The 24049-nt window shown below is 37.9% G+C and overlaps 2 protein-coding genes across 3 annotated transcripts; one reads left to right on the forward strand and one right to left on the reverse strand.

The window, feature by feature from the left end:
- The first annotated feature begins 420 nt into the window (after window positions 1-420).
- Window positions 421-4748, forward strand: LOC149827595 (universal stress protein A-like protein). Its single transcript, XM_090019522.1, has 6 exons — window positions 421-505; window positions 1618-1742; window positions 2405-2648; window positions 3706-3809; window positions 4092-4210; window positions 4518-4748. The coding sequence occupies exons 3-6, from the start codon at window positions 2426-2428 to the stop codon at window positions 4594-4596; spliced, it is 525 nt and encodes a 174-aa protein (XP_089875648.1). The 5' UTR covers window positions 421-505; window positions 1618-1742; window positions 2405-2425; the 3' UTR covers window positions 4597-4748.
- Window positions 4266-21710, reverse strand: LOC149827596 (transcription elongation factor SPT4 homolog 2-like). Of its 2 annotated transcripts, none has more exons than XM_090019524.1 (6): window positions 21489-21710; window positions 21305-21396; window positions 5702-5757; window positions 5474-5535; window positions 5309-5385; window positions 4266-4610 (listed from the first exon to the last, which is right to left on the reverse strand). In XM_090019524.1, exons 1-5 carry the CDS (start codon window positions 21579-21581, stop codon window positions 5335-5337), a joined length of 354 nt encoding a protein of 117 aa, XP_089875650.1. In that variant the 5' UTR covers window positions 21582-21710; the 3' UTR covers window positions 4266-4610; window positions 5309-5334. The 2 variants fall into 2 exon arrangements, with proteins under 2 accessions (XP_089875650.1, XP_089875649.1); XM_090019523.1 differs by having other exon boundaries at window positions 5299-5385.
- Between the last annotated feature and the right edge of the window lie 2339 nt (window positions 21711-24049).

Genomic DNA, 24049 nt, shown 5'->3' on the forward strand with positions numbered 1-24049 from the left:
GCCCATTAAGTGACCCAGTTCTCGGTGAGGGTTTCCTTCATCATTTAAAAAAAAAACTTTTTGCTCACTCTTCCCTTCATATACTATACCAAATTTAGTTGCCAAGTTAAGCATAAACATGTGTCTCTTAAGAGTAGATGATGGATTCAAGACCCTCTTAATATTTTCTTAATCTTGTGCTTGTAGCTTCTAACAAAATTAGCTGCAAGTTTACCATAATTATCTAATTTTATTAGAACTTGATATTTCACATACACTAAAGTTTTTCTTTGTTTATAATCCGACAAATTTAGATACTAAGTTTAGCATGATGTCCCAAAGTCCCATGCATACCATATGATTTCGTTATGCAATGTTGGTTTTTTTTATCCAAACCCATTCTGTGCTTCATGTCGCTGTTTTCTTGTGACACTTTTTTTGACAGAGAAAGCTGGGATTAGACAGACCCCTACCAGTTATACAACCATACCATTTGGGGTTCGAACTTGCGACATCCAAACACAAGGTGACATGCACTAACTACTCCTGCCAGACAAGCCGAGCCCCCAGTTGGTTTTCTTGCGACACTTTTGCTCTTTAGACTTGCATGCATGGTTTGGACCTATCTATGAACACACTCATATAAGCTGTGTTAAGAAAACAAAAATGGTGGTTCACTATCCAATGCACCATGTCAAGAGCAAGTCTTTAGCAGGGAAAACCTATGTCACAGGGACACACCACTTTTGACTGGGCGCATAAAGGCAGGACACGTGCGCCCAATGACGTGGCATGTGACATGCCCTTTAGACAGAGACAATATTTATTAGCTTTAAATATATGTACTAATATTCCCACTAATAAATATATTTTTATAAACTAAAGTATAAAAAATAATTTTTATCAATAAAGTAATAAAAATTTTGTGTCCTCCTGTATTCTGTAAGGAATTTGCAAACCTCAAGTCACATTTTGTGTTAGTGTCTGTTGCATACGGGAGAACAAGAGTTTACATGGCTGCCTTGGAAATCCTTAACACATGATCATATTTCCTTCTTTTTTTCTCTTTATAACTAGGAGAAACCATGATTGGGACCAGAGATACTCACCATCCCAGGGGTGTAAAACTCTGAGTCTAAGACCCTCACGGCGTCACCCCTAGATAGGGCCTATGCTAGGCTTCGGCTTATACAAGAGGATATGATTACCACAAGATTCTAACCTTAACCACCCGTCTAACAGCCGCGAGAGAACCCCATAAAACCAACACCCTCCGGGCTGACTAATTTCCTTGATACACAACCTTTCAAACAACGGACTCAAATTGAAGCAAATGAAGCTGCCCAACCAAGTGCACTACATGTCTCTAGTCCTTGTGCAACTTTTTTCCAAATTTTCTTTGAAAAAAAAACTTTTTTCCAAACTTTCTTTGAAAAAAAAACTTTTTTTCCAAATTTCCTTTGAAAAAAAAAAAACTTCTTTCCAAATTCAGGAAAACCAACAAACCAGCAACCAGTCATTGGTTTGATTTCCTAGTTTTGAACTCATGGATTCAAGACAAAGTATAGGAAAAGCAGAAAGCAACTTCTAGCTGCTTTTGTCTTTTTTGAGAATTTCTCTAACTTGTTTTTTTTACAGAGAAAAGTGGGGTAGGCCAACCCTTATCAGTTAAACAACCATACCATTGGAATTCGAACTTGCAACGTCCCAACACAAGGTGACTTGAACTAACTGCTCATGCCAGGCAAGCGGAGCACCCTTTGGTTTGTTTCTCTAACTTATTGCCACTCCCTTTCTCTTTCATCCCCCACCAAACAAAACCGCGTGCTTTTAGTATGCTATGTGGTTTACACTTGTCACATATCTGAAAAAATAAAGTAATACCCTCCACACCCAACTAGAACTTAAAAAAACAAAACAAAAAACATTTTTTGAAGTGATTTTTTCAATGCCATAGAACATACATCAACCCCTATGATTTGCTTTGTTACACTGTTTATGTCAAATTAGATTAGTAGCAAATACACCAATCTAATTCTAGTCAAAACTAGAGAAACCCATTTTTTGAAGTGAATTTTCGATGCCATAGAAGATATATCAACACTTATGATTTGCTTTATTAGAGTTTACCTGGCAAATTAGTTTAATATCCAATACACCCATCTTACTCTATTCAAAACTAATGAAACCCGTTTTTTGAAGTGATTTTTCAATGTCACAGGATATATCCATATTAGCCATGTAATAATTGCCTTATCATGCTATCTAGTGGTCTGCGTATTATAGCATAACTATCTAGTGGTCTGTGTATTATAGCATAACGCCAACGGAAAAAGAAAAAGATAATGTGGGTCCCATTGTTTTTTGAGCCCTATAAGTAGGATTTGCTGCTGTCTTTGCTAAAAACATACATATCAATTATCAGCTCAAGGGAAAATAGAAAAAGATGGCATCCAGTGAAGGAAAACAAACTCTCAAACAAGAAGAAGAAGAAGAAGAGATGGTGAAGAAGAAGGTTTTGGTTGGGGTTGATGATAGTCAAGGTAGCTTTCTTGCACTCAATTGGGTATTAGACCACCTGTTTGTAGATGGGAACCAAGAGTTTGGAAGCTTGGTTCTTCTGCATGCCCAGCTACCTCTCAATCATAATGTATTCCCTGCTGGACCAGGTAATCCAATATCCATTTTCACTCCAGCAAATGAAATTCATAAGTCATTAACTACTACGTTTGAGAAGGAGATGATGTTGTGGTCCTCTAGTTTTAGCTAGGATGAAGTTCACGAATTCTTTTGACTCCATACAGTGAAAGACCTAAAGTTATGGATGCTAACGGGTCGGATCCAGGATGGAGGTTTCGCAATTTTTGGCTGTTTTGAATCAGACTCCTCCATGTATTTAGTTGTTCCTGATCCGAACCGTTTTCAGCTCTACCTAAAGTTCATGAAATTGGTCATCATGTGATGCTAAGGGAAAACCCACAACACCACCACTCACGATTTTTTTTCCTTTTTTTGATAACAAGGAGAAACCACTATTAACCAACAGGGACTCCTACCATCTGGGAGGAGCAGTTTGTGTAAGTCAGCATGTGATGGGACTTCACAAGTTCAAAACCCACTGGCATATGGGTGGTTGAATAACTGCCTGGTAGTATGAACAGGCCTCTGGCCTATTTGAGTTGGCTTAGCGCTATTTGTAGAAGTGTGGGGCCGTAATCCCCCCAGCTCTACTATGAAAAGAAAAACACTATTATAGATCAGATGTTCCATTACAGGCCAAGAGGTGCCACAATGCCTAAGCAAGGAAAATTCTTGGTGGGGCCCCACGGCCACCCTGTCTTACATGGCCAACCTCTGAAAGCTACAGACACACCCGAGTTCCAGTGAGGTTTGATCGGAGCCTTAATCCCAGCACCCTCACAACCACCACGCCGGCCACACAGGCGACCCTGCAGTGGTGAGAGGTGCCACATTAACCGTGGCCCTGTTCTAGTGTCTGAAGTGCAAAACCCCATGAGTACTACTCCCCTGATCAATGGAGATAGTTTTCCTTTAGCTTCCACTTTGCAGTAAGGAACACACACACACCAACTATCGAATTTGTGGCGTCCTTTAACTTGAATGCCTTAACCTGACCCACCTAACCAGCTGTGTGAAGCCCTTGTGGGCATCAAAGGAGCCCTCAACAATGGAGCGCCATAATGAATTATGTTTTAAATTGTGCAGCTGTTTCTATCACACCTGCAGTGCTGGAATCAGTAAAGAAAGGTCAAAAACATAATAGTGCAATGCTCCTAGAGCGTGCTGTATCAGCATGCAACCAAAAACATGTGAGCTCTCTCTCTCTCTCTCTCTCTCTCTCTCTCTCTCTCTCTCTCTCTCACACACACACACACACACACAGCTAGACTTAGGCGAGTTATTGGATTCGGTCCAGGCCAATAAATTTTTGCTTGCAGCTAGACACGCCCAATCAGGACCCGAGCTGTGATTTATCGTGTGCCAACTAGTAAATGACTGACCAAGTCACTTGCTTCCTAGCATGAGTTCCAAAGCTCAACCAAGTATTAGCAGGCAACACAAACTCTAACAATCAGGTTATGCTCGTTCAGGTAACAGCAGAATCATTGACCACCGAAGGAGAACCAAAGGAAGTGATATGCCAACTTGCGGAGCAACTTCATGCAGATCTAATCGTTGTGGGGAGCCGTGGTCTCGGGACCATCAAAAGGTAATCTGTTAGCCATTCGATGATGGGAATGGGAGATTACCGGTAAGCCAGATGCTTTCCGAACCACCGGCAAAAATTTCTCTTTTCCAGTCAAGGAACAATTAAGTGCACCCTAAAGCCCATCTCCAACAAGAACAATGCAAAAAGCAGGGCAATTACTAACACAAGCTTTGCCCTCAAGAGGATGCAAATCGAAGACCACATTCACAGAGCTAAAAACAAATTCTATTGTTTTCTTCAGTATCTCTATTTTTACTCTGGTTCTTGTACAGGCAACTGATCAAGCTACTACTAAATGGTTTTGCAGAGCATTTCTGGGTAGCGTCAGCGACTACATTGCCCATCATGCCAAATGCCCCGTCCTCATAGTGAAGCCACCAAAATGAAACATCAGAATGTCCTGCACGCACATACATCTTGAAGATTCAGAAAAGTTATATGAGACCACATTATGCAAGACCTAAGGGGTTATAAAAATAAGGGCACTCTGTCAGAATGTGTGTGCATACGTTCGTGTGTGCGAATAACATAAGCTTATGCTCCTCGTTGTAGATGACAATTGCAACTGCTCGTAATATTTTTTTGTCGCATGGATATGGCTGTGAATACAGGGATACAGTCCGTTCTATAAGATTTCCAATATGACTAACATATAAGGGGGATACGGAACAGGAGTCAAAAGAGTATTTGTGTGACATGGATCATGTTTATTTCTGATTTTGGTCTTGCCCTCGAGGGGGAAAACGTGAGATGGCACCCATTCAGCACCAAAACACAGAAAGTATTGGTGAATAACCAACTTTTTGCCCTTGTGTTGAGCCCCATTATTGTCCACAGTGGATGAACCTTATTGCAGCAAAACAATACTGCACTCTAGCATTGAGAAAGCCTGTTTAACAACAGAAGCATATTTGGTGCAGTTTATTTAAAATATTGTCATATTCCCCTGCTTGATTTACAAAGATATAGCCCTAATGACATTGCTGGCAAGTTTAGGATGTATGATGGCCATATCTGACTATAGCTACAAACTTGGGTCGTTTAATGCATAGCTCATTCTAGAGAGAGAGAGAGAGAGATTACAAAACCTGTCCATACCACAAGTAATGATAAACTAGATCCAATCATATATGTTTTGAAGGAACATACGGTACATTGTTGTCTTCACAAACAGCCTGCATAAAATTCCTTCAAAACAACATCGTAACAGAGTGTACAGGGTAGAATGCAATATCTATAAAGCAAGGAATACAAAACACAGACCTGCATTTCCTCTGGGAGTGGCTCAGAAACTGCTAGTGTGTAGCAGCCTGGAACAAACCTACCTGTAAAGAATCATATAAGCTTTACATTATCAAATGTACTATCAAACTGGAAATAGAATCCCAAGCAATATCCTTGTCCCTTTTTCCGTGGGTGTGGAGTGCATCACATGTTACACGCAGATACACACAGACTAAAATAAAAGGCTCAGAGTGCAAGACCAATTACCAATTCTCAACCAACGAGCTGCCCAACTTTTAGTTGGATCCATGCAAGAAATCATCCTGAAAGAGGAAACAAGTCAAACGTAATTAGGCATGCACGAAAAAACTGTGAGGTGAAAAATAGTTTGACAAAGTACTGAAGCAATGCATGTAACACGAACTAGCAAGGTGGTACATGGTTGGGCATCTATAAAGTTCTGAACTACCAGAGAAATCATCATTTTACCTACAAAGAGGAATGAAATAAAGATATCCATACAGACAAACGATAAATAAACGAGATGATTGTTAAGAAATGAAGGGATTTCTTGGACATTGTCGGGTGGGCACTCACAACTTTTTCCTTTGGCTTGTAAGATAAAAGGATACTTTCATTCGGAAAAATTGGTGAATACAATTAGGGGTGGGCAACAGGCTGGTCTGGCCCACTAATGAACCGGGCCGTTGACCAGGCCAGGAACAGTCAAGCCCAGACCATCAATTGACGGGCCAGCTCGTCGCTGAATATCTGACCAATGGCCTAATTGGGTCGGGTCGGGCCAACCCAGCCCAGCCCATGAATAAATAAATAAATACATAGTCTCTCTCTCTCTCTCTCTCTCTCTCTCTCTCTCTCTATATATATATATATATATATATATATATATATATATATATATATATAATTTTTAATTTCCTTTCGGGCTGTGCAAGGTTGGGGTCAAAATCCTGGCACATGGTGGGCCATGCCAGCTCGCCTGCGGCAGCCTGGCCTGTTGCCCACCCCTAGGCACAGTGCTCAGAGAGTTCAGTGGGACTATTAGCTGCATATAAGAGATGCAACTGGAAACATATATAAAAAACTAATGCAGAGCATGATTCTAAAGGTGATAAACATAATAGAGCTCAGCACATGTTGCAGAGCATGATTCTAAGGGGTTCAGGTCTTGTTTTTTTTGCTACAGCGTGAGCTGGATGCCCAGGTCAAACCTGGTACTGTGCATTTTCTGCTTTCGTCTCTTTCGTTGTAATCCCGTTTTTTTTGCTTTTTGTTTTTTACAGAGGAGTGCTTATGCCATCAGCTCACGCCGCATCAAGGAATTGGAGCGTATCCACGCTTACTCGGTCGGCGGCTGGAAGCTAAGGAGCGGATATACAGGCTGCTCCTGAGCAGAGATATGCAAGGCGGACTTTTCGCGTCGTCTTAGAGAGAGTGAGTCCCGGGCTTGGCAGCTCGAGGTCGACAAAGTGCAAAAGCATATACAAGTCCAATAGTGGACAAGCACAACAAGCACAAAAGAACACAAGTCCACTGTGGCACAATACAAAGAGCCAACTAAGGGTAACAACTAAAAAATATATTCTTTAATGAATATATGCTTGGAAAAGCAAATAATAGGGGTGAAGACCCTTATTTATGCGCAACAAAAAACGAGGGAGACCATTGGGAGCTCCCAAAGAGTCGTTGGGAGCTTTCAACGGTCACAATGTGACTGTTGGGAGTCCAAACCATAGAGCCCCCCATTGGTCTCCCTTAATTACATGAAACAAAAAATAAAAAAAATACTGTTTTAATAAAATGTATTTATATACATGTGAAAAGACAGAAATGCCCTATAGAGCATTTAACTATTACAACTTTACAAGACAAAAATAAGTATATATGAATATATGTACATACACATATGTATATACATACATACATATATTTTAACACTCCCCCTCAAACTTACGGCACAGTAACCGAAATTTTGTTAAGGAGAAAAATAAACCTAGAAGCAGGAAAAGCCTTGGTGAAAAAATCAGCCAGTTGATACTATGATGTAACATACGACAACTCAATGGTTTCTCTCAAATATTCATCACAAACATAATGACAATACATCTCAATGTGTTTGGTTTGCTCATGGAAGGTGTGGTTACTTACAATATAAATTGCACTCTTATTATCGCAGCACATTTTCGAAGGTTTTGAGATTATTATTCCCATATCTCTGAGAAGACCTCTTAGTCGTACAAGCTCCATAGTTGTCGTAGTCATCCCACGATATTTGGCTTTCGTTAAAGATAACGATATTTTTTGTTGCTTCTTGCATCTCTACGAAATCAAAGAAACCTAAAAATACATAAAAACCAATAGTTGAGACTCTATCATTGGGATTCCCCCCATTCAACATCAATATAGGCATGTAAATCTAATGACGAAGATGAGGATAAGAAAATTTCCTTGGTTATAGTATACTTGACATATTTGACAATTCTTAATACAACACTCATGTGTACAATGGTCAGAGCATGCTGAAACTGGCTGACGGAGTGAACTGCATGAGCTATATCTTGCCGAGTGATAGACAAGTGACAGACCCAACAAGTTGGCGGTAAGGTGTAGGATCTTGGAGTAGAATCACATCTTCTAGTCTTAATTTAACATTAATCACTTCAAGGGTTTCTATCTTCTTGTCATGTGAAATACCTGACTTAGTACAAACGTCAGCAACAAGTTTCATTTGAGAAAAAATATATCATCTAAGAGAGTACGCAACTGCAATACCTAAGAAATATCTTAAAAAACTTAAGTTAGACATATCAAAATTTTCTTTTAAAATATTCTTAATAGCACTGACTCCTGCTTGTCACTTTTGGTGATTATCATATCATCTACATGAAGTAGAAGAATAACAACTTTAGAACCTGTACTTTTGACAAAAAGAGCGGTGTCAATATAGCAAGAATGAAAACTCAGATGAGTCATTACATTACTAAATTTACCACATCAATCTTTTTGAGCTTGTTTAAGACCATACAAAGTTTTTTTAAGTTTAAAAATTTTACCTTTTTCAATACAAAACTTCGGTGGAGGATCCATATAAACATCCTCATTTAATTCACTATTTAGAAAAGCATTTTTAACATCTAGTTGGTATATAGGCAAATTTTTAATAGATGCAACGGCTATGAGTGTCCTAACATTAGTCATTCTATTTACTAGGGCAAAAGTTTCTTCGTAATCAATTTTATATTTTTGAGATTACCCTTTGGCCACTAACCTATCTTTATATCTTTCTAAAGTCCCATCACTCTTGGTTTTAACTTTAAAAACTCTACATCCTATAGATTTCTTCTCTATGGATAATGAAGTTATTTACTATGTTTTAGCATTTTCAAGGGCTTTAAGTTCTATATTCACTGCTTTAACCCATTGAGAAAGATCTTTTGCTTCATTATAATGTGATAGTTCATGATAAGAATGTAAAGCTATTAGATATGCTCTATAATTTGGTGTCAATGCATCATAAGATACAAACCTACTTGGTGGGTTAGAGACACAATTGGATCTTCTAAGTGAGGTTTCTTTTAAAGATGAATTTTGTGAATAATTTTCAAAAGCATTTAGAGGATTCATTTGCTCACGGCGGGTATATATTTGTATGGGTTTATCAACAATATCATCATTTCTTATAGGTGATTCCGCATTCTCATCATCTTAATACACATTATTATCACCATTTTCATTATCATTCAAGGTATTATCATAGTTATCATTCAAAGAATCATCACAAGAGGTCAACTCTTATTGTGGCAAGAGATCGAATAGAAAGGCATAATCTACTTCATTCTTTTTCTTGGTTCTCTCAAAACCATTTTTATTTTCCAAAAAGGTTATCTTTAAAAACATATAATTTGTTACTCTTAAGATCAAAATATCTATATCCTTTTTGGTTCTCATGTAACCCATGAATACACATTCAATGGCTTTTGGAAACAATTTATCTCTTTTATGTAAGAGCACAAAACACTTACAACCAAAAATTCGCAACCGCTTGAAATCAGGTGTTCTTTCAAATAATTTTTCATAAGGAGATACATTTTTTGAGGATGATGAGGCCATTTTAATTATCAAATACGTTGATGTTAGAGCGGCCCCGGCACAAAAACTTTTGGAATGTCTTTAGAAATAAGTAATGTCTTAGTGGTTTCTATAATATGCTTATGTTTTGTTTCGGCTAATCCATTTTGTTAAGAATTTCTAAAACAAGACTTTTTGTGTCAAATATCATTTTATTCTAAATAATTTTGAAACTCATTTGATAGGTATTCACCACCCGAATCAGATCTAAGAATAAAAATGTTGATTTGAAATTGATTTTAACAATCATATGAAATTTTTTAAAGAGAGAGAACACATCAAATTTAAAGTTATCTAGTGAAATCATCGATAAAAGTAACATAATATAAAAATCCTTCTTTTGATATGACGGGAGAAGGTCCTCAAACATCCAAATGCACTAATTCAAAAGGTCTCTTAGAGACAAAAGTTCTATTAGGAAAATGAATGAACTTCATCTTTTCAAAGATACAATTTTTGCAAATTAAATCTTTTTCATTACAAAATTTTTTTCCTAAAAAGAAAATACATCTTTGAGAAGCTTGGATGTCCAAGTCTTTTATGCTAAGTTTCAATATGTTTTTCTCGAACATAATTACAAAAAGAATTTAGAAGAAGATTTAGATAATTCATGAAGTAGAGATCTACCCTCCTATGACCTTGCCCAATTTGCTTCTCAGACTGGAGATCATGTACAAAGCAAGCCTTAGATGAGAAGGAGAGTTCACATCCATAATCGAAATTTTGAAAAATGAAAAAGAGATTTAAATTTAATTGTAGAACAACCCTAACTTTTGGTACACAAAAATTTTGAAAGGAATCTAAGGTTCCAATACTTTTAATTTGCAAAGATCTTCCATCGACAGTGGAAACATAGGTAGTTTTTGAGTTAGTGCATGAATCGGATAGACCATTCTTATGAAGTGTCATATGAAAGGAGACTCCCGAATCAAAAATCCAAGAAGACATACTTAGAGGAGAAGATGAGGCTATTGCAGCACCCGATATAGATGAAGATTTGAGTAATTGTTGAAGTGCCTCCAGTAGTTGAACAAGTGAAAAAGAGTCTCTTCCCTTACTTGGTTCATCCTTCTTTGGTGTGGATTCTTCAACGGAAGCCACCTTGTTCTTTGGAGAATCATTTAACTTGGGGCAATTAGGCCTTATATGCCCCGATTCATCACAATGATGACAAATAACTTTTATGTAGTTACCATTATAGCTATTTTGCCTCCCAAAGTGTGGAGGCTTGTAAGATTTCACATGATTGTCGAGTTTAGAAATGGCTAATACTTCATCTCCTCCCTTAATCATACCAAGACGAGTTTCATCTTGGCATATTTCGGCAACGGCGTCTTCCAAAGAAAGAAGTTTAGATAGATGGAGGAGAGAAGATCTTGTTCAAATTCAGGCCTAAGCCCATGAAAAAAGTGTTTTTTTTTCATTTGTTCTCTTCTTAACTGAACATCCTCACTAGCAACCCATTTGGGTTCAAGAAGGGATAATGTCTCTTAGAGGATCAAGAGTACTAAAGTAGTCACGGACATTCATGTCCCATTGATTGATGGTATGGATTTTTTCTTAAAAAAATTGCCTTGAAAGGTGTTTTTGGGTATACATAGCCTTCATAAAAAACCGCATCATTAGCTTTGCGGAACTTAGCAATGTTGACACATATTTTGAGCTCAACATTGTTCATGAACCATGCAAGAATTTTTGCATGTTTACTTTCTCAATCCTTTACCTTGGATTGATGATCTTCAATGGCTTGAATTTGAGCATCTCCTTCCAACGTGTTTTCTTGATTTGCTTCCAACTTAATGAGTTTGAGTTGAGGCTCCAGAATAGAGCCCATCACGTATCCCCGAAGCTTCTTGCCTTTGAGGTTATTTTTCACAGTGGATGCCTACATTATGTAGTTGGAACTATTTAATTTGAAGGGGAGGTCTATCTTTTATTCATTCTCTATTTTGGTTTGATAGAAAAAGAGAAAATATGAAAAGAACTCATCCACCTTGAGTTCCGCAAGCACCATGAACACTTTGAATGCTATCTCACAATCACAATATGACCATTTTCCCAAAGGACCAAGAGCAACCTTCATCTGATACCATGTAACGAAGTATGCAAAATTATTAGAACAAAGTGCAAAAGCACATACAAGTCCAATAGTGGACAAGGGCAGAAGGCACAACAATCACAAAAGAATACAAGTCCATTATGGGACAATACAAAGAGCCAACAAAGGGCAACAACTAAAAAAAAATATTCTTTATTAAATATATGCTTGGAAAAGCATGAGAATAATAGGAGGTGAAGACCCTTATTTATACACAACAAAAACCGAGGGAGACCCTTGGGAGCTCCCAAGGGTCACAAACTGTCATATGGGTGTGGGTGCCGGGGTGCGGCACTTTCAAAAAACTTGGGTGCGGGGTGCGGCAAAAATATAAAAAATTATATATATAAAGTCTAAAAGTTGGACATAAATGACCCTGAGTGCGTTGAATGCACCCAGGATCAGGTTGACCGCATCGTGTGCGGGTGCAGGTGCGATGCGGGTGCGGCACCTAGTTGGAGAGTCTGTGTGACATAGGTCACAAAACATTTGTGATCATTGGGAGTCCCAACGACTCTATGGTCTGAAAAGACCATAGAGCTCTCATTGGTCTCCCTTAATAACATGAAACAAAAAGAAAAAAATATTGTTTTAATAAATAGTATTTACATACATGCGAAAAGACAAAAATGCCCATATAGGGCATTTAACTATTACAAGACAAAATAAGTATATATGAATATATGCATATATATATATACATATGTATATATATACACACATACATATATTTTAACATATTTATGCCACAATTATAATGATGTAAATGTTTTATAGGTGTTCATAATAAATACACAGGCTCTATGTGTCTCTCACCATTATTGCAGGAAAAAAATTCTATTTGTTGGTTAAGTTTAATTAGCTAGTGGAGACAATTGATAGGACGGTTTATCCCATCTATGCTTCTATGCTAAAGAGGATAATGCCCTATTTCAGTATTCTAACAAAGGATTGTTTTTTCGCCGTCTTTTTTCCTTTTTTTTTGGTAAACAAAAGGACAAAATACTTGATCTTGGATTTGGTTCGATCATTTTCGCATCTAAAATAGAAAAGGAGAAAGGTACAACAAACCACCTTTTATCTTATTTGCTCTTAAGTTAGATTAAGAGCTGAAATTTTCAGTTCATTTAAATCATTCTAATCCTACACCCATGTAAATATTACATATTCAAATCTAGTCCCAAGAGCCATTTTCTGGTAACTACTACACGCAGCTTATGCCCAACCAGAGACTATGATCTGCTATACTCCTCTCACCATTCAAAGTTCCTTTCCATAGGAGAGCTCTATAGGCTGCAGTCCAAACCCAAGGGCTGAAATATTTTTGTGGTTAGTGTCTGTAGATGGCATCCCTACACAGATTAATTTCAAAATGAAGGGATTCTCATTAGCAAGCATATGTTACCTCTGTCACAAGGAGGAACAACTTACACTTCAATTTTTATGGAAATGCTCTTCTTCAGAAGCATATTATCAATGGTGTGGGCAGATGGACTGACATACTAGACAGAATGCAGTCAAATTGGCAGGTTATCCTGGCACTGTGGTTGAGGATTAAGGGGAAAAAGTGGCCCATTAAACGGAGATGCCGGCAATCTTTAGCCTGGTGGGGTATTTGGCTGGAAAGAAACCACCAGATATTCAAAGATGACTCCAGCAACTCACTCCTAATTCGCCTTCATATAAATATTTCAGTCAAACCATTCATAGTGGAAATACAGAAGGATCAAGACTTGGGTTAGATTGGGTAAATTAACATCTGGAACACTTGAGGAATTATGATTGTCAGGGTTTTTCGACATGCTTCTTGTTGTGTAACATATACTGTCGAAATCTGTTATTATCCACTGAATTCCATCACTATCTCCTGTTCGGTTTCTTTCTGGGCAACCTCTTTTCCTTTTATTTAGTGAAACTTCCACTTTCCCTCAAAAAAGAAAAAAAAGGTGATACCATTCGTTTCATAATGCCATTGCCAAGAAAGATGTGTCAAACATGTTGTAGCTGTAAAATTGTCTACGAAGAGACAATACGCATACAAGCACAAATACTTTATGAAAGATGTGCACGAAGGCACTCACACAACACTTGAACAAAATACGCACAAAAGCGTAAAAGTAGCAAACATGCACTAAGGCATGTATTTTATAGAAAAGAGCAAATGCTCGAAACTCTCAAGCTTAAGAAATAACAAGGGGGAACACCCCTATTTATACAAAAGCAAAGGGGTACAAGGAGGGCTCCCAAAGGAGTCGTTGGGGAGCCCCCAATGGTCACATTTGTGACTGTTGGGGGTCCCCAACGGCTCTATTGGGGGGACCCCAATGCACCTTTATGAAAAAAGAAAAAAGAAAAAATAGAAAAAAAAAGAAATACAAAAAATAAAAGGAAATTACAACATATTCCAAGTGGAATATATGCAAGATGTGAAATTACAAGGATACCCTTTTCGGGTATAAGAAAATAAATTATGTATATATATATAGATAGATAGATAGATATTTATATATATAGAGATACGTACACATATACGATGTATATGTATATGTATCTCTCTATATATACTATATATATAAGTATATATATTTATACTTACAACAATGGTTTTGGAGATACATTTTAACACCCCCCCTCAAACTTACGGTGTGATAACCGCAAGTTTGTTAAGAAGAAAATGAAATCTGGGCGAACAAAGAGCTTTTGTAAAGAAGTCTGCAAGTTGATACTCAGATGTCACGTACGGTAGATCAATGACCTTCTTCAAGTATTCTTCCCTGACACAATGGCAGTCCATCTCTATATTCTTTGTTCGCTCATGAAAGGTGTGATTCTTGGTAATATAAATTGCACTTTTATTGTCGCAGCATAGCTTTGTTGGTTCTCTGATAAGCACTCCCATATCTTCCAAAAGGCGTCAAATCCATACAATTTCCATGGTAGTGAATGTCATGGCTCTATATTCTGCTTCAGTGGATGACAGAGAGATCTTTTGTTGTTTTTTACATCGCTATGAAATCAAAGACTCTCCTAAGACTACACAAAAGCAATGGTGGAGTGACGGTTATTAGGGTCACCTCCCCAATCTAAGTCAGTATAAGCAAGTAATTTTAATTCAGAAGAGGAAGATATAAATACTCTCTTATTCATTGTTCTCTTTAAATATCTGATGATGCGCAGAACAACACTCATATGAACTGATGTAGGGGCGTGCTGAAACTGACTGGCGATGTGAATAGCATGTGACAAATCAGGTCGAGTAATGCTAAGGTACATTAAATAGCCTACCAACTGTCTGTAAGGAGTAGGATCGGTTAGAAGAACACTGTCATCAATCTTCATTTTTGATCCCACGACTTCAGAAGTTTTGCAGACTTTGTCATCAGAAATCCCTGACCTGTCAATAATCTCACAAGCAAGTTTAAACTGAGATAGAAAGTAACCATGTTGAGAATAGGCAACCTCAATTCCAAGAAAGTATGTCAGAAAACCCAAGTCTGACATCTCAAATTTTGAAGTCAAGACAGACTTAATACCCTTGACTTCTTGAACATCATCACCTGTAATTAACATGTCATCAACATAGAGCAATAGTATCACAATTCCTGCATCAGATTTTCTAATAAACAAAGCAGTATCAGTATAACGGGAGGAAAAACCATTTTCCAGCATTACACTGGTGAATTTATCATACCAGGCTTTGGGGGCCTGTTTTCAAACCATAGAGGGCCTTTCGAAGACGAAGAACTTTATCTTTAGGAATCTTCATGCCTGGTGGATCATCCATATAAACTTCTTCGTTAAGATCACCATTCAAAAAAATATTTTTCACGTCCATTTGAAAAATATTCCAATTTTTAATAGATGCAATAGTAATAAGACATCTAACTGTAATCATTCGGGTTACAGGAGCAAAAGTTTCATCATAATCAATTTCATACTTTTGCCCATATCCTTTTGCGACTAAGCGAGCTTTATACATTTTCAGTGATCCATCGCTCTTAGTCTTAACCTTAAAAACCCATCGACAACCTATAGTTTTCCTTTCTATGGGTAGAGTTTGGAAATCTCAGGTTTCAGCCTTCCTAAGAGCGTTAAGTTCATTTTGCATAGCTTCTTGTCATTCTATACATATTTTAGCTTCTTCAAAATTTCTAGGTTCAAACTAGGAGTGAATAGCACTAAGACAAGCCCTATATCGGGATGAGAAAGAATCAAACAAGACAAAATGAGTTGGAGGTCTCCTATTCCTTTCAAATCTTCTATGGTCGAGAGTAGGAACAAACTCACTATATTGATCAATAGCACTTCTAAAGGTATCTTGATTTCTCCGAGAATAAGTTATTGGATCACTTGAAATTCTACCTTCTTGTTCATTGGGTGAGTTATATTCACCAACATCACCATCATTTTTCTCATCATGGTTTGATGATACATCATCATTACTAGATATGTCATCATTGCTAGATAACAAGTCAAATAAGGAGTAATCAACATTTTCTTGTTGAGAAACATTTTTTTCAAAGCCGCTTTCATTTTCTAAGAATGTTACATTTCTTGAGACATATAACTTATCATCTCTAAGGTCATAACAACGAAACCCTTTTTGAGTTTCAGAATATCCGAGAAAGGCACAAGAAATAGCCTTGGGAGAGCTTGTCATTTTTATCAGTAAGTATAAAACACTTATACCCAAAGACTCATAACCTATTATAATCAGGTTCAAGCTTATGCAATACCTCAAAAAGAGATATTTTCCCCAATATCCTAGATGGTAAGCGATTTATCAGATAAACAAAAGCAAGAGCTGCTTCAGCCCAAAAGTTTTTAGGAATGTTTTGGGATATAAGAAGGGTCCTGGTGGTCTCAATGATGTGCCTATGTTTCCTTTCGACCAACCCATTTTGTTGAGGAGTTTTAGGACAAGACCTTTGGTGAACAATTCTGTTATCCTCAAGATACTCCTTAAATTGATTGGAGATATATTCTCCTCCAGAATCACTTCTAAATATCTTTATGTTAATGTTGAATTGATTCTTGATCATTGTATGAAAAGTTTTAAAACACGAAAATACTTTATGTTTGAACTTAAGAAAATAGATCCACGAATATCTGGAAAAGTTATCCACAAAAATTACATAATAAGAAAAGCCTCCCTTTGAAGCAACAGGTGTGGGTCCCCAAACATCTGAATGAACAATTTTGAAAGTTTTAGAAGAGAACATAGTTCTTTGCTCAAAAGGCAAACTCTGCATTTTTCCGAGAATACAATCATTACAAGAGAATGAACTTTTACATAGGTCTTTTGTAAAGTATAAATAAGATAACTTGATGATATTAGGATGACCAAGTCTTTTGTGTCACACATTTATATCTTTGTGTCGGGCAACATTACAAAAAAAAATTGGAACTTGAAGAGAGTCCATATCTATGTCACACGGACTCGGCTCCAAGGTCGCCGCACCCGCGTCGACACGCACCGACACGGGTGCGGACACGGGTGCGGCTCGGACTCGGTCAACCCGACCCTGGGTGTGGTCAACGCACCCAGGGTCATTTTGGTCCATTTTTTGGAATTTTTTTTTTTTTTTTGAATTTTTTTTTGAAATTTTCTGGGCTACAGCTGTAAGGAAAAAAACCCATCACAACTAAAAAACCTGTACACTTTCAAGTTTTAAGTACAGAATGGGCACAACTCAAGTTTTTGTGGTTTTTTCCTGTATGAAGAAAGTGAATTATTACAGTGTATGAAGAAAGTGCCCAAAAGTGAATTATTCCTGTATGAAGAAAGTGTACAGAATGCTTTCACAACTCATCACATGTCCCCTAATGGGCACAACTTTGACCGAGTCTTTATATATATATATATATATATATATATATAGCCGAGTCCCCGTGTCCAAAATTTTTGAAATTGCGCCGCACCCGTGTCGCACCCGCACCCGCACCCGCACCCGCACCCATGTGACATAGGTCCATATAGTATAAGTCTCCCTTTCTAAAGCCTTCCCCAATCAATTTCCTGGACTGGCGATCCTGTATTAAACATTTACCACAAGAGAATTTAATATCGCAACAATGGTCCGAGAGTTAAGAAACAGAGAGAAGGTTTAAGTTAAGTTTAGGTATAAATCTAATTTTTGGAATAAAAAAGTCTTGAGTTTCAAAATTACATATGCCTTTAATTTCAAGAGAGGTTCCATCCGTAATGGAAACAAAAGATGGAGAAACATTTTTTGAGTAATCGGAAAGCGAAAATATGTTTGAGGACATGTGAAAAGATGCATCGGAGTCCAAAAGCCAAGAGACTTTACCTGGAGAGGAAGGAGAAGACACGACGGCACCGGAGGTAGCTCCCTTGAAGAGAGGTTAAAGGGCTTCCATTATTTAACCTAGAGAGAGAGATTCACTTGAAGATGCCTCCTCTTTTTGCGGTACACCGGTGGTAGCCATTGCGAGAAGCTTCTTCCATTTGGGACATATTGGTTTGATATGCCCCGGTTCTTTACAGAAATGACAAATAATTTTGCTATAGTCCTTTTTCCCTCTTTGCCCACCATTTTCACTTTGATTTTGTGGTTTAAAGTGAGGAGGACGATAGGTTTTTACATTGTTTCTGGGTCTTGATACGGCATTGACCCCATTGTTTTCTTCATAATTACAAGGAACTGCAAGAACATTTGATCCTTGTTTACATAAACTCATACGAGTCTCCTCACCACTTAATTTGGTGAGTACATCTTCAAGAGAGGGAGGGGTAAACGATGATAGAAGAGATGACCTTATTTGCACAAATTCGGGCCTTAGCCCATTCAAAAAGTTGAAGAAGCGATCTTCTTCAAGTTGCTTGTGACGGAGTTCAATTGCTTCTACGCTCCATTTTGGTTCAAGCATGGCAAGCTCGTCCCAAATGGAAGAAAGATCGGCAAAATATTCCCTAATAGTCATTTCACCTTGAGTAAGAGAGAGAGTCGTCTTTTGAAGGTAATACTTATGAGATAAGTCCCTTGACGTATACATTTTCTCAAGATAATGCCAAGATTTTGATACTTTCTTGAACTTAATAATGTTGGCATTAATATTAGTTTCAACGGATGAGAAAAAACAAGAAAGAATCTTAAAATTTTTCATTTCTCATTCATCGTGCTTCTTAGAATACTCTTCAAGGGCTTTGATTCTTTCTTCTCCCTCAAGAATCTTGATTTTACTTCTGTTTACCACGGTAATTTTGGGTTCCGGTTCCGGAATTGTGCCTTGCACATAACCCCATAGCCCCTTTCCTTTTACATGACCCTCCATGTTCCCGGCCCAAACATGATAGTTGGACCCATTTAGTTTGAAGCCAAGAGCAAAATGAGACTCTTTTTCACTCATTAAGGAGTAAAGAGGAAGGGAGAAAATGTGTACCAACACAAGATTTCAAAATCTGACTTGCACAAGATTCTTCTAAAATATTTGAGAAACAAGATCCACCAATTCAAACTTCAAAGATCCGAAAGCACGCCTTTCGAGGCACTCAAAAAAGAAGAATCCCATGATCCTCTATCACCAACCTTGCTTTGATACCATGTAAAATTGTCTACGAAGAGACAATACGCATACAAGCACAAATACTTTATGAACGATGTGCACGAAGGCACACACAACACTTGAACAAAATGCGCACAAAAGCGTAAAAGTAGCAAACATGCACTAAGGCATGTATTTTATAGAAAAGAGCAAATGCTTGAAACTCTCAAGCTTAAGAAATAACAAGGGGGAACACCCCTATTTATACAAAAGCAAAGGGGTACAAGGGGGGCTCCCAAAGGAGTCGTTGGGGAGCCCCCAACAGTCACATTTGTGACCGTTGGGGGTCCCCAACGACTCTATTGGGGGGACCCCCAATGCACCTTTATGAAAAAAGAAAAAAGAAAAAATAGAAAAAAAAAGAAATGCAAAAAAAAAGGAAATTACAACATATTCCAAGTGGAATATGTGAAAGATGTGAAATTACAAGGATACCCTTTTCGGGTATAAGAAAATAAAATGTGTGTGTGTATATATATATAGAGAGAGAGATACATATACATATATGATATATATGTATATGTATCTCTATATATATAAGTATATATATTTATACTTACAACAATGGTTTTGGAGATACATTTTAACAGTAGCATCATGGAAATATCAAAAAACATCTTTTATAAGCTCCTCAAGTTTATCTTTATATTTGGGAAACATACCAATTCCTGCAAAGTGGAAATGAAATACAAAAGATTTAATGATGGTTGGATTGAATGACCTTGGACATGCATCGCATGCTATGAAAGTATCATTCCAAGCAATTGAGACGCCTAAGGTCTCTTGATCAATATTCTTTTTTTCCCTTTTGAAGACTATAAGAGAATATTTTAAAACATGATGAAGTCTAATTCTATGGAGGCATAAATTTTATTTTAACCCAAGGTATCAATATATCACAACAGTTGACCTTGTCTAATACTTAAAGATACTTTTGTGCACTTCTTTTCATCAAATGGACCTCTAATCCACTTAAATATTCAATTAGTTTCATTGGAAATTAATTACACTGTAATTTTTACAAGACAATAGTCCCACCTTGAACTTCTCTATCATCTTGGTATGGTTCCTATTAGTGGTTACCAAAGCAATTCTTATCTTCCATATTACAAGCCTAAAGAGATGTCAGAACACCCATTCATCAACAACAGACAATTAGAGACGACTTCAGTTTATATATGTGAGAATCAAACCACTATTCGCTTAAAGAAGAAAGAAACTGACAACTCCAACAGTATGTGCATTAAGGCCAAAATCAATGCGGGAAGCATTAGATTAAGAGAAACCACTATGAGCTACTCCTAAACCCTGCAAAGGAGATCAATTTCAACCCAATTTTGTACCACTTCATAAATTTCAAGAGCGTATGCACACCATGACAAGCACACAAAGCAATAAGACGAGATTTTTAGGTGTGGTTCTATCCGAGATGATCTACATCCAAGGGTTTAGGCCTCTCTCTCGCTCATCAAATCCAATGAGAGAGAGGCTTTTTATTTATAATAATGTATGAGGTTTACATACTGTGAGAGTCTTTCCTCCTTGTTCAATATAGCAGACTCCAACTTCTTTAGGAAGTCTAGTTACAAACTCTTCCTTAGGATTAACTTTCTTAATTGATTCTCTCTCTTGGAAACCTTCCAATAGAAGGACTCTTCACACGTTGGCATTCAGATCTGGTTCCACAACGTTCACACTCACGTTGGGAAGGAAACTCTTTATGTTCACGTTTTCTTGACTCTTCCAGAGTCACCTTTTTTACGACACCATGTGTTTTAACACCACAAACCCACAATTTATAGTACTTAATGAACTAGCGAAATGAGCATAATCTTGATTCATAGTGATAACCACCTCATTATAGATCCAAAAACATACCAATATATAAAAACTACAGAAACTCTTAGAAAAGGGGGGAAAACAATAAATGACTAAATTGGGAGTTCAATGACCACAGAAGACTAGCAAACAATTGAACCAAAGGAACTCTTTTAGCGCCGTCGAAAAAGAAAAAAAAAGGGAATCAGAATTGAGTGGGAGGTGAAAAGAAAAGGTACCCATTAAAATTGGGGGTGGTGCAATCGACGACTCGTTCGTGGTCTTTGTCCATATTGAAAAAGGGGCAATTCTCGCAACCCATCTCCCGAAACTGATGCAAACAACCATGAAAAGGAAACGAAACCCACCACGAGAACAACAAATGAAAAAAGAGAAGAAATCAGAGAATAAGAAGAAGGAGACCTGATCGTAGGTCTTGACGAGCCTGCAACGAAGGCACGCCCTCAACTCCTGGCCGAAGCTCGTGGGTACCTGAGCAGCGCGGTCCATGCTCATCTCTTCCCCCGTTTCCGGAGATAGATACAAGGCTACTCCTGCAACAATGGCGAGTCTCGAGAGACTGCTTGGATTTGGATACCTAAGCCTTCGGATGAGAATATACGCGACGGAGAAAACATGGAAGGGAGAGGGAGAATTTGAGACTACGGGGGTCTGCCTTTATAGGGCCTCTCAAACGGTTGGGACTTGGATGCAAGACGGTGCAGTGTACGTCACAAAGACACGGACACGAACCATGACTCATTACAAGCATAAGTCACTAGTTTTTTTTTTTTTTGAAAAATACGTTACGAGTAGAATTTTAATAAGGGTGGGCAATGGGTCGGGTTTGGGTGAAGGTTTTAAGCTCTGACCCGTTGGTTACCGGGCTAAGTCGGCCCAGAGATTATTGGGCCAACCGATGAACCTGAGCCACCTAATTAATTGTTTAGTTGCTGGTTGCATAGTAACTTGTTATTACTATTTAGGTAATTAGTTGCATTGATTATACAAGAAATAGAAGGCTAATTAGCTGGGTGCATTAATTTTTTATTTATTAGCTTTTGGTATTATTAAAATTAATTTATGAACTTCATTAAAAAATAACCTACAAATGGGCTTAAGCTGGGCTGGAGTCTGGACTGATCAGTTGGACATTCGCCCATTGGGCCAATGAGTCAGGGACTGCTCTTTAATTGGGTCTGGGCCATGCCGGCCCTGCCCGATGCCCACCCTTAATGGTAAAGGGTTCGGATTAAACCCGACTAATTCCATATTGATTAATTGGATTTGAATTTAGAATCAATTCAGATGGGAAAAGGCTAATATTGAATCTGAAAAAGTACATGTAATTGGATTCGGATACTTGTCAAGCTTGGTTATGAAATCCTAAACCGAATATGAATCCTATTGGTAATCATATTCAGTTTTGTTCACTAAATCCGTATAATCGGATTCCAAATAGGTTCGGATATCGGATATATCTGATTGGATAACATCTATAAACACAAGGGCATGATTTTTCAAAGGAAAAAATCTATTTAGGAACAACGTTTTACCCTTAATTTCAGATACAGGCGTAACATTTCTGAAATTTCAAATTGAAGCCAAATGTTTCTTAAAAACAGTCAAGTAGGGACCTCAGGACAACATCCATCATATTAAAAAACGTGACTCCCTTTTGTTTCTTGAAAATTGAAAAGTAGACATTCACCCTCGTCAATGAGAAAAAATAAACAATTTGAACTCTTAACGATGAAGGTCAATGCTATAATTTAACTTTTTTTTTTTTAAAGGCAAGCTGGGGTTAGGCAGACCCTACAAGATATCTCTTAAGCCCCATGTGGCAGAGGGATTCGAACCTGGGCCTTCAGCTTGGCACAGGAACCCGCAAACCACAAGGGATACCACCTTGGTGGTATTATAATTTCTATGATTTAATGAACAACAATAAATGCAGGCCCTTGTTTGCCAGTTTTCAAGAAAAGGTTTGCCCATATTTAGAATTTTAAAAAAGTGTAGCTTATATTTGAAATTAAGGGTAAAAGGTTGGGACCTAAATGAAAAAATTTTAAATTTCTAATTGCATAGGATGCAATGGATCGGATCAGGTTTAATTAGGATTTCAAGGCCCATGCGTGTCTAGGCCTATATCCATGCCCAAATCCAAACCCAGTGGGTATCTCTTAAGACCCACCACATCCAGGACTTTTTCCAAATGGGATATTGACATGGGCTAAAAGCGGATGTGACCCAGGCCCATTTCCTCGTCGTACATGAGATGATCAAAGTTCGAATTTAGGTAGGTTATCCAATGACCCCTCCCAGGTTCAATTAGCTAAAATAAAGAGTTCTGGTTAAAGACTGATATCCAAATCTAAAACATCTGAACCTCAACTAAACACCTGAACCTGATTATGGTTGCAGACCCAAAATCAGTTCAGGTTATGCCATAATTGATTATCTAGGATTCATTGTCTACCCAATCCAAACAGAAATTCGATCATTCTACATCTCTACAGGTTGGTAACACCCGCCCAGGTCACCTGAGTGGCAGCGGGCCTGGGGAGAAAAAGGTTAACCCCTTCATCTCAGGTTCAACTCTCACCAGGTGTGTGGGAGTGCCTTTAACTGGTGGGCTCGGACCCAAAGATTACCCACTTAGGCGGAAAACTTTGTCATCAAAACAAACACACACACACATTGCTGATGCCATTATTCATGAAACATCACCGGGCTGTTCAGAAGATGGTTCACAATGTCTGGAGTTGGAGCTGCAGCACAAGCCCAAGTTCAACCAGAGGTGGTGAGTCCGTTAGGCATTTTTTAATGCATATCTTTGAAAGCAACATCTATGTTATGGGTGGGCTTAAGCATTCAAGTTGAAGGACATCAAGAATTCGATACCCGGGATGCACGTCCTTGGTCTTAGGGCCGAAGCAACAGGCTCATTGAAGAGCAAGAGGGGCGGGCGAGAGGTTTTAACC

Source organism: Nuphar pumila, chromosome 10 (assembly GCF_984573655.1).
Source record: "Nuphar pumila chromosome 10, dmNupPumi1.hap1.1, whole genome shotgun sequence".
In the NCBI taxonomy this organism is placed as follows: domain Eukaryota; kingdom Viridiplantae; phylum Streptophyta; class Magnoliopsida; order Nymphaeales; family Nymphaeaceae; genus Nuphar; species Nuphar pumila.

Coding starts and splice junctions, on each gene's coding strand:
- LOC149827596 (XM_090019524.1), bottom strand. CDS start 21,581: ATGAGCATGGACCGCGCTGCTCAGGTACCCACGAGCTTCGGCCAGGAG. Junction 5,536..5,701: donor AGCTCGTTGGTTGAGAATTG/GTAATTGGTCTT, acceptor GATTCTTTACAG/GTAGGTTTGTTCCAGGCTGC. Junction 5,386..5,473: donor CACTCCCAGAGGAAATGCAG/GTCTGTGTTTTG, acceptor AATTTTATGCAG/GCTGTTTGTGAAGACAACAA.
- LOC149827595 (XM_090019522.1), top strand. CDS start 2,426: ATGGCATCCAGTGAAGGAAAACAAACTCTCAAACAAGAAGAAGAAGAA. Junction 2,649..3,705: donor TGTATTCCCTGCTGGACCAG/GTAATCCAATAT, acceptor TAAATTGTGCAG/CTGTTTCTATCACACCTGCA. Junction 4,211..4,517: donor GGTCTCGGGACCATCAAAAG/GTAATCTGTTAG, acceptor ATGGTTTTGCAG/AGCATTTCTGGGTAGCGTCA.